This window comes from Melanerpes formicivorus, unplaced genomic scaffold (assembly GCF_026170545.1).
Source record: "Melanerpes formicivorus ecotype bairdi unplaced genomic scaffold, bMelFor1.0.p_v2 SCAF_17, whole genome shotgun sequence".
NCBI lineage: Eukaryota > Metazoa > Chordata > Aves > Piciformes > Picidae > Melanerpes > Melanerpes formicivorus.
The window spans coordinates 538,995-556,414 of record NW_027142369.1 but is presented as its reverse complement, the minus strand read 5'-3'; the positions used below and the strand labels follow the sequence as shown (position 1 = coordinate 556,414).

The 17,420-nt window shown below is 49.6% G+C and overlaps 1 protein-coding gene across 3 annotated transcripts in view; it reads right to left on the bottom strand.

Annotated features, from left to right (window-relative positions):
• Window positions 1–5,707: 5,707 nt before the first annotated feature.
• Window positions 5,708–17,420, bottom strand: part of ADCK1 (aarF domain containing kinase 1) — an 88,383-nt gene continuing 76,670 nt past the window's right edge. For 2 of the 3 annotated variants that reach the window (XM_068148662.1, XM_068148663.1), the window contains exon 11: window positions 5,708–17,392. In XM_068148662.1, the coding sequence (XP_068004763.1) occupies window positions 17,221–17,392 (172 nt within the window). In that variant the 3' untranslated portion in view covers window positions 5,708–17,220. The remainder of the gene's footprint in view (window positions 17,393–17,420) is intronic. The other variant, XM_068148664.1, reaches the window with a different exon arrangement.

Below are 17,420 nucleotides of genomic sequence, written 5' to 3'. Positions count from 1 at the left end.
TTTGCATCCACCTTGATGAGAGGCAAGGAGGATGTTTGTCTCAGCAGATAGATGGCTTTGCAGATCCAGGGGAAACTGAGGTTACCAAGTAGGTGACATGATTAACAAGAGTATGGGATACCTTCAATATAAACACAGCCTGCCACAGGTCTCCATATTTAAGAGCAGCATTTCAGGGTCAACAGCCTGGTAGCTTTGGTCAGTCAGTAAGACCTAATATTAGTCTCTGAAAGGGTGTCAGTTTCTGCTTCACAAAACATAGCTTATATTCTGAGTCTCCCAGAGACTTTTCTACTGCAAGCTTCTCCTCATGTGGCCAAATCCCTTCAAAGCCAAGGAGCAAAAGAGAGGTGCTGGTCAGTCAACAGGCAGCAACATTTTGAGCCCAGGTGAGCAACATACAGGTGCACAAAGCCAAAACTCCCCCCAGTGACATGGGGTGAGGAGGAAAACAGGCAGGTAAAGACCTCCTCGGAACACATCCTCTGAAAGCCTCAGCTTTCTTCACACCTTCTCCCACCTGTCCTCATCACATACCATCCCAGGCAAATAACTGCCACACAAGACAGAATGAAGGTCCCCTCATATAGTCATTGTCAAGCTTGCAAAGAAGTCCAAGGAGAGATATGCTATAACGCATTCAAAAGACACCACTATCTCCAGGAGCAGGACTTTCCCTAACCACCCTTCCCTTAGCTTTTTCCAAGAGAAGCAGGATAATGCTTGGCTTTCTCCAGATCACCAGGGAAAACATCTCCCTCCTAAGTGCAACCTCACCTCTTCAGGCTCTGCCCTCTGCCCCCTTCCCTCTTTCCTTCTCCACCTCCCCCACGGGTCACACCAAAAATGCTACCAAAGCCTTCAGCAGATGCACTCGTTACTTCCAGCAAGAGAAAAGGCAGCCACAACCTCATTACAGTTTGTAATGAGCTGAGGGGAAAATACTTCTGCCCAATTAGAATGCTTAATGAGCGCCTGATTATTACAAGTGGAAGCTGGCCGGCCTCCTGTTTTGCCCCATCTGTAATGGCAGGACAGCTTCTAGCATCCTCCATGTATCTCTTCCCCTCAGCACAGCAGGAAGAGGTATAGTAACTCTTCACTAATCTGTACCACACCCTGGCAACAGCAAAAGAGAAATACTGCTGGTATTAATACATCAGCTCTTGCTGTAAATCAAAGGTTAAGCTTTCTGCTGCTTGGGAGAAACCTTTAGTCACTAACAATGTCACCAAAGACGCCAAAGACACTGAGTCATGTTGCACCCCAGAGACTGCTCTGGTTGAGAGTTTTAAGACTCTTTAAGAAGTGCTTGGAACCACAATGCTCTTTTTCTGTCCTATTTTATCTATTAAAAAAATGCCCACCTCAAGCAATGGCTACTGTCAGGTGATCTCAGCAGCACAGGGGAACTGCAAAGTAGGTATTTACAAAAGAGCGCACAGTCAGTGCTGCATGGTAAGCACAGGGCTAGGGTCTCCCAAGGCAGAAACACAGATCAGGTGCTGCCATGCTCCCCCCAGATATCCTCCCTGCTGGCAGCTTCAGCAGGAGGGCAGAGGCCAGGATGGGGAATGTGCTGTCATCCCAAGGGGGATCCCTGCAGGGTGGGCTTGCGGTGTTTCTGCAAGGCTGCTCTCTGCATCATGTTAAGAATTTTGCTCTTTTCTCAGCTTGGGACCACAGACATCCCCAAGATGCCCCTCAGCAGCCTTCATGTTCTCCCAGCACTGCAGGCCCACCAGGCAGTGGCAATCCATAGGAGGATCCAGACTTTCTCCACCCCACATCTATGTCTGAGATTTTCAGCCAAAACCCTTGCAGCTGTTGTTCTTGACTCCTCCAGAAACCATGACTGCCACCTGTTCCTTTCATCAAATTTTTCCAACTTCTATAGTGATCAGCACTATCTTTTCTCTGGCTTTCCAACAGTCCTTTCTTCAGCCTAAAAACACAAGCCAGCATGTGAGAAGGACAGGAGAGGCTGTCCATGCCCAGCTTACCTAACAACTGATGTGACAAGCCTATGCAGCATTGATTTGAGTGAAAGAAAACAAACCCAAACACTAAGTGCTCTGATGAGATACTAGAGATGGAGAACATCTTTACTGTATGTTTAAGGCTACCTTCAGAGTTTACCTGCAGTTTACTGGAGTGTCTCATGCAGTCTTGGTGATTCAGCTCTAGCCCACATAACTAAAGTGCCCAAGACCACTTGATGATGTGATAGAGCCAAGTGACTCATAACCAGGAGTGCTTGGACAGGACACTCCAGTGGCCACCATGACTCAGTTTTTGCTACTACTGTGACACACACAAGGAATGACTAGGCCCAGACAGACACAGGCAATGAGTTAGTCACTATACCTTGCACTGATTACAAAAGTTTCAAGGTACTCAGTAATCACTGAAAACCGTACAGTTGGATTATTTAGAATAGAATAGAATAGAATAAACCAGGTTGGAAGAGACCTTCAAGATCATCACGTCCAACCTATCACCCAACACCACCCAATCAACTAACCCATGTAACCAAGCACCCTGTCAAGTCTCCTCCTGAACACCTCCAGTGACGGCGACTCCACCACCTCCCCAGGCAGCCCATTCCAATGGGCAATCACTCTCTCCGTGTAAAACTTCCTCCTGACCTCCAGCCTGAACTTCCCCTGGCGCAGCCTGAGACTGTGTCCTCTTGTTCTGGTGCTGGCTGCCTGGGAGAAGAGACCAACCTCTGCCTGTTTACAACCTCCCTTCAGGTAGTTGTAGAGAGCAATAAGGTCACCCCTGAGTCTCCTCTTCTCCAGGCTAAGCAGCCCCAGCTCCCTCAGTCTCTCCTCATAGGGCTTGTGTTCCAAGCCCCTCACCAACTTCGTTGCCCTTCTCTGGACTCGCTCCAGCAAGTCAACATCCTTCCTAAACTGAGGGGCCCAGAACTGGACAGGTCAATACATATGTACATATGTAATATATATAAATAATATAAATAATACATATTTATTTATGTATCTTAACAGGAGAGGCAGAAACTTTCTCACTAAAATTTTAGACCTGCTATGAACAGAAGTACCTCTTAGCCTATCACTACAAGTCCTTCTAAAAAGTCCTTCCCCGTCTTTCTTCTAAGCCCCCTTCAGGTATTAGAAGGCCTCTATAAGGTCTTCCTGGTGCCTTCTTTTCTCCAGACTGAACAGCCCCAACTCTTGCAGCCTGTCCCCATGTAGGAAGTGCTCCAGCTCTGGGTCTGTTCCTCTGAAGATTACTGTCTCATGTTGAGAGTGAATAAACCAGCAACCAAGTGGCAAGCTGCCACCCAGGGGTCTGATGCAGTCCTTTGGCACTTGTGCTAGAAGATATTTCTGGCTGCATTGCCAGAGGAATGTGGAGAATGCAGTGCACCAGGAGCAACTGAAGTTCAGCACTCCAGCCAGCATGGGGACACACTGACATGAGTCACATACACTGGCTGACACAAGCAGCAATACAGCCTCAAATCTCAGGATGTGGCTGGAAGAAGTGCCCAAGAGCAAGAGACATCTAGCCTGCTCTCACACTGCAGAGTCCTCCCTCTGAATCAGAAGGAGGAACATTCCTTAGCAAGAGCTGGGTAGGGTTTTCAGGTGACTTAAGGACCTTGCACCATGTTATCATCTGAAACAAATGAGAAAGTGGACTGCAGCTGAACATCATGCCCTTGCTAAGCCTTGAGCCCTGTTCTTGCAGTGCTGCCAGACCTCCCTGCCAGAGCTGGTGCTCCTGCAGACTAGTTGATGGGCTTCAGCCTGCCATGGTTAGCATAGCACCTCCTTTTCCCTGCTAACATCTCGTCTGCACACAGAGTCCAGTCCATCCTCTCAGGACGTGTGGGGCAGCACCTCTTAGCCAGTGATGCCACTGCAAACCTGGCTCTCCCCATAGTCCTGCCAAAATGTCTCCAATCCTGACTACTGTGTCCACCTCAGTCACCTGCCCAGGTTAAGCTGAGATCTGACTTACACCATTATTCAAGACCAAACTATACAACTCTGAGTGATCTAAAACACACACAACATCCCACTGCAGTAAGGACTATCAATAAGCAACATCAGTATCTTTACAATATGGCCCAAACCACAGTCAGGCTTCCTTCAGCCCATCATGATGTCTTGAAGAGACAAACCAGGAGCAACAGGAGCATCACTGCACAGTAGGTTCCATACACAGAGTCCAGCAAGAAAAAGTAAGAGGGAAATTATTCAGCATGTGAATGTACCACAGTTTGCTCTAGGCAGCTGGGCACGGCCCTACCAACTTCATGAAGTCAAGATAGGGCAACATCTGCCCTGTGGCTAAAGCACAGACTGAAGGGAAGCTGCAGGCCCCATGCTAACTGGCAGTCCCTCCCTGTTTGCCATGCCCCTAGCACTGGCTAGCTGTGTCACAAGGTGACTGCCAGTACATGGGCTGTCAGTGCTGCAGGAGCTGGGGAAAATAAATCAGGCTAAGAAACTGGTTGCAAGTGGGATAAATATGTGAGAAGAGGTGTAGGCTCCTTTCTGGGAGTTGAGCTAGGCTGCTGGCAGAGTGAATGAAGGTCTGAATCACATAATAAGGCATTTCAGAAGTCCAGTTTCCTCTGCTTTACACTATCTTTTCTTTCCCTTCTTCACTTTGGCTTTCTTGTTAGTCAGTTTAAGGGCAGACAGCTTATCCTATCAAGCTGCCCTGAGAGGAGGAACTGGGCTGTCCAACCTTCTAGCAGCTCCTTGCTGACAGACATTTATTCAAATCATTCTCCAGTTTCAACCAAGAGAGAAGGCCAGAGATTCCAGAGATAATGAAAGTCCTTTGAATTTGATGAAAATAGCAAAGTGGATAGAGGAGGATGCTCTGAACATCCCCACCACAGGAGAGACTGCAGTTTGAGTCAAAATACCAAGCACCACAAAACCTTCATGGGAGAAACCATGTAAATACCCTAGGCCACAGGAAACACCTCAGAAGAGCACTTGCAGGGAACCAGCAGGTGATGCAGGCAGGGACAGCCCAATACGTCTGGGTCAGCAGCAGGTCTCTCTTCTCATGGCCTCTGCGCAGATGGAGAACACGTCTGTCTGGGAGCAGATGCACCCATTGCACCCGGTCTGCTATTGTGTAGATTCCTTTCCTGGCATCATTGGCCAGCACTGAACTGTGAATTAATGTCCAGGACTGCCAAAAGTGTTTAAAAGGCTTCTCCATCTCTTAGAAAGGAAAGCACATCCTCATCCCTCCTTACACCAGCCCCAAGGAGACTGTATCCTCTATACTAACAGTGCCGGGCCAGCTTTGTGATGAAGCCACACTGTGCTGCTAATGCTCCTGCATCCTCTAGGCAGAATGAGGCCAATGAGCCTGATCTATGTGCAAATCTCCCCACACCCTCTCCACAAATAAGCTCATGCCAGGTCAGAGCCTGACTCCACCACCGACTTTGCTGGCACGCGAGTGCCTACCAGCTCCTTCAGAAGCTGCTGAACCAGGATTAATGATGGATGTGACTCTTGCCTGCTCTCTGTGGATTTTCTGCACTCTGCTTGGGAGGTGTCAATTCCCTCTCTCTGAAGGAAGATGACAGCAAATGAAGGAGCATTATTCCTTCTGTTTGCACTGAAACACTGGCAGTGCCAGCATACAAAAATTGGAAGGAGTCACATACCTTCCTCTCCACATTTAGGCCATATCTTGGGCTAAACTATAGCAATTCACTCAGTGGCCCCTCCCCAGCGCAGAAGGGGAATAGAGAAAAAGGAGAGAAAACCCATGGATTGAAATGAAAACAGATTTAATGAAACAGCCAAACTAATGCCAACATAAAGCACACAAAGTTATACTCAGTCCCGTGGATGTACGGTGGTCACAATAAACTGGAAGGCAGTCCACAGGAGCAGGAGGACCGCCCCCCCCCCAGCAAACTTCCCCCTTTACACCGAGTGTGACATCATCCATGGTCTGGGATGCACCTGTGAGCCTGCCCAGGTCAAGCTGCCCTGGCTGACTCGGAACTGCTAACAGCCTGCAGCCCATGGCACGCCTGTGATTGTGTCCCAGAGAAACCAGGACACTTCCAATTTAAAAAACAGAAGAGCTAGGACGCTTTCCAAGCCTAGAAACAAACTTAAGGCCAAGGCTGACGTTCCAGGGATTGCTGCCAATTAACTTAATGGATAAAATTCCCCTCTTCAGCTGTGCTTTGTGCATGCAGGAGAGGAGCCGGACTGTTTTCATGCCCCAATTCCATATACTAATTTTTGCTGTGTTCACTCATCTGCCTGTTTTCATGCCTAGAGTATAGGCTGGTGTTGAAGTTGCATCTGCTGAAGAGCCTCTCTGCTCCCTATCCTGGGGGCTATTTGAGGGCAAAAATATCCATTAACCATTTACATTGAAGCACATACTCCACAAAAGCATGAGCAAAGAACATAATGATGCATCAAGTCCCACAAATTCATCAGCTGCGGCCACGCTCAGAGAGATGGAGGGAGCAGTGCTGCAGAGCAGGGTGGCTGCTTGTGAGGTGGTCACTAGGCTGCATGGGCTCCCCACCCCACCTGTACCATCACCTGGAAAGTGCAGCTTGCTCCTGGAGCATTACAACACAAGTGAAATCTCTAGCATGAGCAGTGACCCCAAACAGCCCCCATGTCCAACGGTGGCTGGGCTTTCAGGGCAGCTCTGCTCACCTGCTGGCTGGTACTAGAGGACATGCACTGCCATAAACCCCCACAGCTCTCTGTTCCTTCCCTGTGGACCTGAATTCACATCACATCCACCCTCCTCCCAAAGATGTGAAGGCCCAAGTGGTGCTTCCTTGTCTTCAAGTGGCTGTTTCACTAGCCTCAGCTTCAGAGATGCTGAATCAAATATCAGCAAATTCCTAAACCTACCACAAAAAGAGAAAAGGAGTGAGAAAGGTCTAGGTGCAGTGTGCATTTCAGAGTGCATGAGTGACTGACAACAAACCCCAAAGCCCTGAAACTCAGAGAAAACAGGAACAAAAGGTGGGAGAAAACCACACAAGCACAGGGGAGGGGGTGAGGAGAGGGGCTCTCAGTATTGATGCTTGAAACAGGCTCTTTAAAATGGAAGATAATGACACTGAAAATTATTCTGAGCTTTTCAAAGGCATAAATGACCAAACTGCCTCCTGACTCCTGAATTACATTATCCAGAAAGAACTTAATAGCATGTTATTATCACTTCTTCTCGCTGACAGGATTTCGGCACTGAAAAGACAAACAAGAAGTGCATTCATAATCACAACCGTGTTCACCTCTGCTGCCTGCTGGCCACAGCTAATTCCAGGTAAGTGGCTCAGTTGCTGGCCAGGGGAGCATGGCAGGGAGGTAATTGCCTTTGTCACTGCCTGAGGGGGACTGGCTGGGGGTCCCCAGAGGACAGCAGGTGCTGAAAACCTGCTGTATAGTGAACAGCATGGCTTGAGCTGGCTAGTGGCAGCTGATGAGGATCTACTCACCATGGGCCAGCTCTGGTGGGTCACAATGCTCTTTAAACCAGCATACAACTGTGAAGAGCCTAGGGCTGTGCAGACAGCAGTGGAGTCCCCATGTCTGCTGCCATTGTGGCTCTGCTGGCCTGTCAGGAACTTACAGGAATGGCAGCAACACAAGATAAGAGAACAGAGGAACATGCAAGGTCTGGGGAGTGTGAACAAGCAACCTGGCCTGAGTTCTCCAGGGATAGCCCCAGCCTCTGTTTTTTGTCATGTAGTTACTTTTCACGACTGGCAGCCAAGGTGATAGTGGTGCCATTCATTTCCAGAGCTGGGCAGCTTGGTAAGTCCTTCTCTCTCTTCTTCCACCCCTGCCACCCCATCCTCCTGCCCCAGTTCAGAGGTTGGAAAACAGCTCAGTCACATTGTGCCCTGGCCATGCCCTAGGGCTGGCATTGTCCTGGTGTAAGCCAGGGATGGCCCTAGATTCACACAGCGCCATTGTACTGCTGTCTGAAGGGTACCACACAACACAGTTTACTGAGCCACTCCCAAGGCCTTTCTTTATCTTTCCCTTGTGTTTTATCAATGTGTGCCACAGCAATCCAAAAATCCTCTCTCCCAGGAAGTATCCCATCTCCTCCCTCCAATGACCAGAGACAGCTGCAGCCATGTCAGAGCAACACAGGAGACCAATCCAGAGGAAAAGAAACAAAGACAAGAAAGAAGTAAAGAGCCAGAGAGCTCTGCTTGGCTGTCACTGCTACAGAAGTGTTTCCATGGGGCTGCCTGGGATGCAGAGCATGACCCAGTCCATCAGAGTCCCTAGGAAGGAGACTGTCCTTGCTACAGTGCTCACATGAGACCAACCTGAACCCCAGGGACAGCACTCATACAAGCACTCTGTGGGCTGCTCATGATCTATGTCCCAGAGTTAACAATATTTCATTTCAGCAGCCTTGCTTTGACATCCATAGGCCACTAAGCTAGTGAAGAGTGAAGGGAGTAACCACCAATAACAACAGCCAGCACTGTGCTCTGCTGCCCACTCACTACACATGTAGTGGTGATTCCCACCCCCCCAGGAGCACAATACGCCAAAGAAATAATCCTTCCCCAGTGGCAGCAGAAGACAGGCTGTGAGGAGAGCTTATGCAGTGTACCCAGAGTCACTCACACCACCAGGGTAGGACTCCTCAGCCTAGCCTCGGCAGGAAGCTCCAGGAGGTCATAGGAGCAGCCATTACCACAGCAGAGGGGCAGAGCACATGGCAGAAGAGCATGCAGTCTCCTACCTCCCTCAAAGGCTCCTTCAGGGTCTCCCTCTTGTCTAGCCAGTGCTTGGCAGATGGCTCGAATGTGGTGACCAAAGGCAACCATGGGGAGAAGACCTGGGACAGAGCTCCCAAGAGTAAGACTGTGAAGCATAAAGGAGTTGTGTAAGTCATATAAACTAGGCAGGGAACAGCCCTTGGCCAGTGAGGGCTGTGAGGGCAATGCTGCACAGCTTGCAGAGCTCTTCATTCTATTCTCTGGCTTCAGAACTCTCACTCTGTGTTCACACAGTTGAACAGTTGTCTATAATTTCTCAAGGGTGTCTATAATTTCTCCCAGAAAATCGACTCTTCAGCCTGCCATGCAGTTAGTAGTTGCACCACACTTTCAGCTGATGCCTCACACCATGTCAATCTGCTTTCTTCCCTCTGTCACTGTTCAGATCACATCAACACACTTAAAGTGCATGGATGCCCCAAAGTAAATCCCCCAACCCACATCAGCTCATTGCTCAGTTCCCCATGCTGGCTGTTGCAGAAAGCTATGTCTGTGCTGACCTTCTGCTCCTGGTAGTTATGCCAATGGACTTGCCCTGCTCCAATTTATCTGATGACCCCGCAATGCAGAGGACCAGCAGCAGTCCCAGTGCAGATTGGGTGCAGCATAAGCAGCTGCAGGATTGCCTGTCCTATGATATATGCATCTTATATTGCCAAGTTTTCCTTTCAGCCTTATCAGCATGATGGATAGTTTAGCTATGGGGAAGTACAAGATAGTAATAACAATGGCCATGATTACTATTTTTCATATTTTCTTTAAGAGCAAGAAGCCATTACCAGGCTTCATACATGTCACTTTATTTATTAGCCACATTTAGTAATCTCTCCCATCTTTGCTTTATTAAAGTGAGAGGCACTATTAGGCTGTGTGCTGGGAGGAGAGCAGGGGCTCACAGGGCAGCCACCATGGGGAGACACCCACTTGCATCCACACCGAGCCCAGAGCTGCAGGCCTGCAAGTCACCAGCAGCTGACTTGCATTTTACATGCAGGCACATCCTGCTAGGTCAGACTGCAGCGTTGTTCCCTTTTTTGCAACGCTCCAGTTATAGGGAGAGGCTTTATGAGTGTTATTTATGCTCATATGTATCAGAGGAGGGCAAAGTAGCCTCAGCACAAAAAGATTCTGAATTAAAATAACATATTCAATAAAATAATAGAATAAAATATCAAAGCTCCTCCCTACTCCACAGTGCTCATGCAGTCTGGGTGAACAGTTCTCACCAGATCACCAGAAATTCAAGTACCTGGGCTGCAGCAAGCAGCTCAAAGAGCAGCCAGTGATCTGACACTGTGGCTGCTCTGTAGTGCCACAGAGGGTAGTAAACAGAGTGATGCTCTCTGGATCACACAAGCAAATCCAGAAAGGCCCTTTGACAAGGTCACCTTGAGCTGCCTCGGGTCAGCAGGAGGTGTGTGGCTATGTGCACAGTCACAGCTGCGGGCAAATGGATGGTAATGATCCCTGCAAGGCACAAAGACACGGATCACTACTCTGCAGAGAAGCTGCTACAGCCTTCCGAGTTGTCGAGGGAAAGGCCAGGCTCAGCTCACACCTCCGAGTGTGCTGAATACCCTCAGCCAGGGAAACTCAGCACTGTCTCTATGGAACCTGACTACCATCACACAGAGGTCATTTAGCATCCTCCCAGGCTGCACAGGAGACCTTCAGCTGTATGTAAGCAGAATTTACTCCTAGCTTAAAGCCTATTTGACATCTGAAGTAGCCACATTAGGACCATGGAGAATGCTCATAGTGCCTCTTCCCAGGAAAGCACTGTAACATTCAGGTTTTGTCCAAGAAGGACCTGAGGTGGCTGGTCAGTTAGAATGGCCAGGTAAGCTACCCAGGCTACCATTTGCCAGGACAGACAGACTCACAGCCCCAATCCACGACCAAAGTAAACAAAAAGAGCCAGCAAGCTGGGCTTCAGAGCAATTACAAGCCCTGGGCAGGGACACTCTGTCTCATGTCTGAGCACAGACATTGACACAGAGGGAGAGCTGAAAAGGCTGAAACCCAGATCCAACCTCATCCCACAGTGCTGACTCGACAGTGATGTGAGCCAGCCTCCTTCCTGCTTTGTGCTGTGGATGTATGGCTTCATGGGAAGCCTGGCTGGAAGGAGCAACAGGGCATCTGTCTCTTTCTGTCCTCTTGCTCCCAGAGCAACTGAGCCACACTTTGGCTGCCAGGTCCTTGAAGCCTCCAGGGACTGAGACCCCCTCTGCATGACATGTCCTAGCTCTGCACCACCCTCCTGGTGAAATGCATCTCTGTGCACAATCTAACTATCCAAGCTGTAATTTGTGGCTATTGTCTCTTGCTAAGCCATCTGGCACTGCCAGAAGGAGTTTGGCTCTATTGCTTCTATAACTCTTTCAAAGAGCCACTGGCCATTTTTGGCTCATGTCTTTGCTTCCTCCTTGCCAGACTAAACAAGTCCTTCTCCCTTTCAGGCTATGGGCAGCAGGTCCTGGCTATGGTGCATGCCCTCCTGTGAGAGACTAAATCTTGTCTCTCTTGATGTGACTCAACAAAGAAAATCACCTTTGCTGCTTGCCCAGACAACAGCTGATGTGTATCGGGCACTGGATAACGACTCTCTGGAACGTGCATAGAGAAGGTCATCTCTACCCATCAGCTACCCTGGCAAGGGAGGATGGTGCAAAGGACAATGAATTCACCACCTGGACATATACCACAAAAACTGTATAAAAGATCTGAGCAACTACTGGCTCGGAAGAAGGGAAACTCCTGGGCAATGCCGCTCTGAAGGAAAACAAAGAAAATACCAGGAGAGAAAAGGACAGAGACATCACCATGTAGCCTGGAAGAAGCAGACCAGGAGGAAGCCTCTCTCCGTGTCCTAAGTTCTACCTGCTGCAACTCACGGAGCTGAAGAGGCTGCTCAGAGAAGGACTTGGACTTCACGATCTCTCCCTCCCCTCCTCCAGCTGAGGACAGCACAGCCAACAAGGATGACATCTCCTCCATGCTGAAGTGGCAGCACCCTTCCTCCACAGACCCAAACTGTCTTGGGAGTGTGGCAATATAATTCCTTTCCACTTTTCTCTCCCTCTTCTCCCTATTTTTTTCCTCTCCCTCTCCCTTCTTCTGTTCCATCCACTTTATTCTGTTAATAAATAGCCTCACTGTTGATATTTCAGCCTCATTTGTGCCTCTAATTTCCTAACACAGGAACAGTCAAAAGAACTGAGTCCCTTTCCTTCTCTGGACTGCAACACCTCCCCAGACCCAATCCAGTTTTCCCACATCCTTCCTCAACTAAGAGAAATGTAAAAGGACATGGTTTCAGTTTTGCACTTAGCAGCACCAAGACAAGGAGGAGAACAAGTAGCCTCCCCTGCCACATTCCTCCTGATGTAGCCTAGGATATATTTTCCACTGCAAGCCCATATCTACCGGGGATCCCCCATAATCCTTTCATGGTCCTTCTCAGCAAGGCTCCTACTCCTCTAGATCTTCTATTCAGCCAAAAGGTCCAAGTGATACCTCATGGAGTAAGATGTTAGGGGGGTGTCAGTATCACCTATATAGTGCTTGGAAAGGATCATTTTTCTCAGCAAGGTAATTAGGTAATGTCCGTCTCTCACTGTGCAGCTCTTTTTGCAGTCTCAGGCAGCACTGGGAGGAAAGAGGACCCCCACCTTGAAGGAAACTCACCAGGGCTGAGCAAGGGCCAGACCCATGCCAGCAGGAGCCTGGTGGCCCCAGTATCCTGGTGAAATGGGGACCCAGGTTGCCTTCCAACCGAGGGCTTTAGCATGTGGCAGCACATCACCCCAGCAGAGTGACAGCTGCTGGCTGATCAGCTGGGACAACAACCGAAAAAAGCCCAGGAGTCCCACCTGGGGAGTGAGGGAAACAGCCACAGGAGAGCTCCACAGAAACAGAGCTGAAAAAAGCTGCTGAACTGCCTTGCAGAGACTGCTGCACCTCAGCAAGTGTCATGCCACGCTCTACTCACGGGGGTTGGGAGGAATGGGGAACCCTCTGCTGTGCCAGAGGTGGCAACTCACCTGCCACAGCATCTGGGTGACCTGAGAAACAAAAAGCCAAGAATGCAGTCCAGAGCATTTAAAGATCACAGCTCCACTTAGAACCATGCTGGATTTCAGTACTTACACCCAAAAGGTGGGGGACACCTTTTCCTTTTTTCCTTTCTCCTTCCCCTTTCCTTTCCACAACTCTCCTCCCCTCCTATTCCCAAACCCTCAGCTCTCACTAGCAAACACTAATTGGTGTGAACACACAGAAACATGCACGTCCTCCCACTGCTCTGCAATGCAGGTGCCTGGTTGGAGCACCGTGGCCACTGCTAACTGTCCATCATCACACTGTGGCAAACCAGTTGAGGTCCAGTTCCCTTGCAAACAACACAGGCAGGACACCAATCACCCCCCCGGCTGGCAGTGCATGAGGACTGCCAGTGGGAAGGATAAGGAACTCTTTGGGCCTTGCAGACACACAGCATGGCATGAGGCAGCGAGCACGGAGCAGTGGCTGTGGCTTTCCCCCAGAAGCATCACCAGCTGACACCTCACTGGCTGGGGTGCTCCCTGCTGGGAACTGATGGAGGTCCTGGCCACCAGCAGTGCTGCAGCCCTGCCCAAGGTACAAAGCCACATAAGTGTGTGGCCCTGGAGCCTCAAGCAGGGTAGCAGAGGGACAGCAGGATTTCCTGAGGGCTGCTGTGCTTCTACAGCCATTGAGACTATCAGCTAGACCTGCAGGCAGTAGGCAGGAGATGGCTTTTTGGTGTGGAGCAGAGAGCAGACCTTCTGCTTTGTTTCAGACATTAAAAGAGAAGTGATGAGAAAATGTACAGGCTCTGGTTGCTTCCTTCCCTGTGTGATGGTTCCTTGCATGCTCTAGGAACAAGCAGCCTGCCCATACCCCTTTGGACTCTGGGTACAGTTGGGGAGATACACAGTGGAAGGGGCTGGGAAGAGCCCTGCCAAGTGATGCATTGGAAGGTAGCCTCAGTGACCCAGGGGGAGTCATTCTGGCACTGCCCAGGCTGTGTGCCAGGCACAGTGCATTTGCTATGGGATGCAGGGAGTGGTTCACATGGAAAGCTTCTACGCTGCAACTGGATGATGTTCACACACCCCTACGGGGCAGCAGAAGGCACCATGTAGCCTTGATCTGCAAATCTGTATGCCACCTACCTGTCATTTTTCAAGTTCAGTGGATGTGCTGGGTAAAGGCTGTGGTGTTTAGTCATGCTCTCTCTGGCTTTTTCTTCAGATGGATGTAAAAAATCATAGCCTGACTGCCTCATTCTCCACCTCCAGCCAACGTAGCGATGGTATGTTTAAAATGCCAGATGAAAAGCCTGCTGGATGCCCAACACTTCCAGAAGCACTGACAGCCTTTGGGGGGGGAGATAAGTTTACAATGTCACAGGAACTGAAAGTCAGCTATTAGCTTTGCTTCTCTGGCCCTAGCTCTTACACCACACCTGTTAGTCCCAAGAGTCAGTGGGCTCAAAAGTCTGCTGTAAGGCAAATGTTTAATACCTGCACCAAACTTCAGCTTGCTCACAGCTGAAGCCAGGCAGACAGCAGCCTGTGCACTGCCTGCAAGCAGAGCAGCAGAGGCTATGTTTCTAGCGGTGACAACACCAGTAAATGCAGGTTGGAAGGAGAGGCCAAGTGCCCAGAGCTGATTCAGGTCATCCATGTCTGACAACCACAAATTGGGATGAGAAAGTGTCTTTTCAAAACACTTTTAACACATTCACCTTTGAGAGCTTTCAGCAAAAAGACAAGGCAGGAATGTTAAAGGGTCAAACTCTGGGTCTTTCCTCAGGCAAACCCTCCTTGATTGACTGTGGGAAGGGAGAGAGCTGAGCACAACTGACAGAGGAGTCCCACTCCTAACACTGAAGCATACAGCCTCCTGGCACAGACCAGTGACAACAGACAAAGCTCTTCCAAACACATCTCGCTCTCTGCCTGCTGCATGTTGCCAAAAACAACAGTGTGAGAGGTTGCTGGTTCTCTACCACTTTTAGAGCCAGAACCTTCCTCAGGCAGCAGGACTAGCAGTGGCATGGTGGGATTTAAAACAGGTAAATGAACAGGCAAGGCTGAGAGTAGGCTGGGGGCTCAGTAGTCAACTAAATGCCAGCTGTGCAGAGCCTCTCCACAACACAGGATCTTCCAGAAATGAGGGATATAACCAGGGCCTTGCTGTGAGATGTGCTTTTACACACAGGTGTTAATGAAACCCAAACTCTGGTTGGTATATCCAGACATGGATAGGCAAAGGCATTTGCAGAGGCAGCTACAAAATGAAGATGTGAAGTCAATGACCTTTGCTAGAGTGTCTCCTAGACTTCAGTCACTGCATCAGGCCAATTTTCTGAGCAGAGCTCTGCTTGTGAGGGGAACAAGACAGGCCCACACACTCCAGCCAGCCTAGATGCTGGAAGTGCCTAAGCAAGGCACTGATTCAGCCCAACTACTCACATGAGCAAAGATTACTCATGTAGAGGCTACAGGACCAATACTCCAGGGCCCCTATGACTCCCTGTCGACTCAGGATCTCGTCACTGCAATTACCACCACTCTCTTGCCTGACACCACCACACAGCCCAGAAGTCAGGGCACTCAATCTTACTGGGGTTTATGGGCTTAGTCCTTAGCAAAGATGGGACAGCACATCACTCCCACTGCTGCCTCCACAGTAGGAAGGGCTCAGAGAGTTAACATCAAGATGAGGACACTGACTGCATGTGAGACCAAAATTCCTTGTTTGTTCATCCCCCATCCAAAACTCTGCTAATCACACATTTCTTAACAGTCCTGAGCCAGCCGTGCCTACAATCTGGAGCACAGTCACTGTCACAAGCCACACTTCTGCAGCCACTAACTCACCACACCCAAGCACACCTGTAGTCAGGTACTTTTCCTGGATTACATCACTTACCTCTTCCACACAGCCAGAGAATTGGTTCCTGAGGGACTGACCCACACTCTACCCCCTGCTTCCCTTCCCATGCAAATGGACTCAGTGCAAGTTGAGGTCTCCCACCTGTGAAAGCTGGCAAACTCTATGCAAGGTGTCAGAAAGCATGGTCACCTTGTGGCTTGCTCTCAGGCACAGCCAGGTGACTGAGTGACAACCCTCAGCTTAGCAAGTTTGCTGGCAGTAGAGGGACATTCCTGACCTGTCTTTCATGCCCCATTTCATCAAGACAGTGTATGAGAAAGCTGGAATGATCTGAGCAGTCACCTCCATCTACCCTTCCTGGCTACAGGAATCTTCACAAGCAGCAGGGATGTCTCCCAGGATCCCAAATAAGTCTCACATAAAGGAGACCTCTAGGTGAGACTTCCTGGTGGTAACCCCATAGCTGCAAAGTCAGAACCACCAGACCTGTCACTTGCACCACCAAGCAAGAGGCAGGTTTTCATCTGAGGCAGGAGCAGTGAAATGTCACAGGTGACAAGGTGAAATGCTCAGTGTGTGGCACAGAGATGGTGACATCTTATAGATGCACTGCAACATGCTCTTACAGGCAGGGAGGAGGCAGGATCAGGGTGGATTTGGGAGGAAAGGAGTGGTGCATTCTCCCAGCAAATTACCATATTCTCCTCTATTCCATCCCAACACACACTGGCACAGCACCAGAGAACCCAGATGTGGAACAAACCTCTAGAGCAAAGATGAAGAGGCCATTTCATTTTGCTTGCAAGGAGTTAACAGAGATGTCTGGCATCACTCAGTGGAGAAATGGAAACAGGACTGATGTCAGAGGCCCAAACATCATCCTGAGTGCACAGCCAGGCATCCATCTCCCAAAAGTCTTTCAGCCAACACATTTATTTTGCTGTGCGGCAGCACAGTACAGTCATATACATTATTACCAGCAGTTTCAGAGCCCTGAACACCTGAACAGAAATCAGACTAAGGAGACTGCTAAAACCAATATAAAGCCTGTTGGATTTTAAAGGGACTTTCCACGTCTCTGTAAGGGTCTGAGAAATGTTTTCAGGCATTCTAGGCAGGGTGGGGATTCTCTTAAATTTGTACGATTCTTTAAGGAGAGGTTTTTGCTTCCAGTGCTGTCCCACTGGAATCTGAGTGGCATTTCTCCTGCTCAGATGGGGAAAGAAAATACTCTGCTCGTCCTGTCATGTGGTATCCCTCACCTCTTTTTCCTAAACCATGAAATGGCAGAGCTCCAGGACCAACTCCACCTTCCGGCACCAAAGCGAAAGCTAGTGCTGTAGCAGGCAAGGACAGTGCAGCCTGTAACGTGGAACAAGACACCACAGGATAGACAGACACAGTCAGAAAGGCAAATGTGCTGTGGTGAGCAGAACGGAGGGAGGGAGGGAGGGAGGGAGGGAGAGCACCCAGACCTCTCCCACGGGTTCAGGTCAGTACATGGAATGCTGCATCCGGCTCAGGACGGCGATGACCAGCTTCCCCAGCTGGGACCCCTTCAGCCACAGGAGGAGTTCATAGAAGTTGATCTGCCACAGGCTCAGGGACTCTGTGAGTGAGATCTGGGCCCTCCTGTAAAGTGAGTGACTCTTGCTCCTCTGGTACCTAGAAGGAGAAAGACAGCTGCATTAGA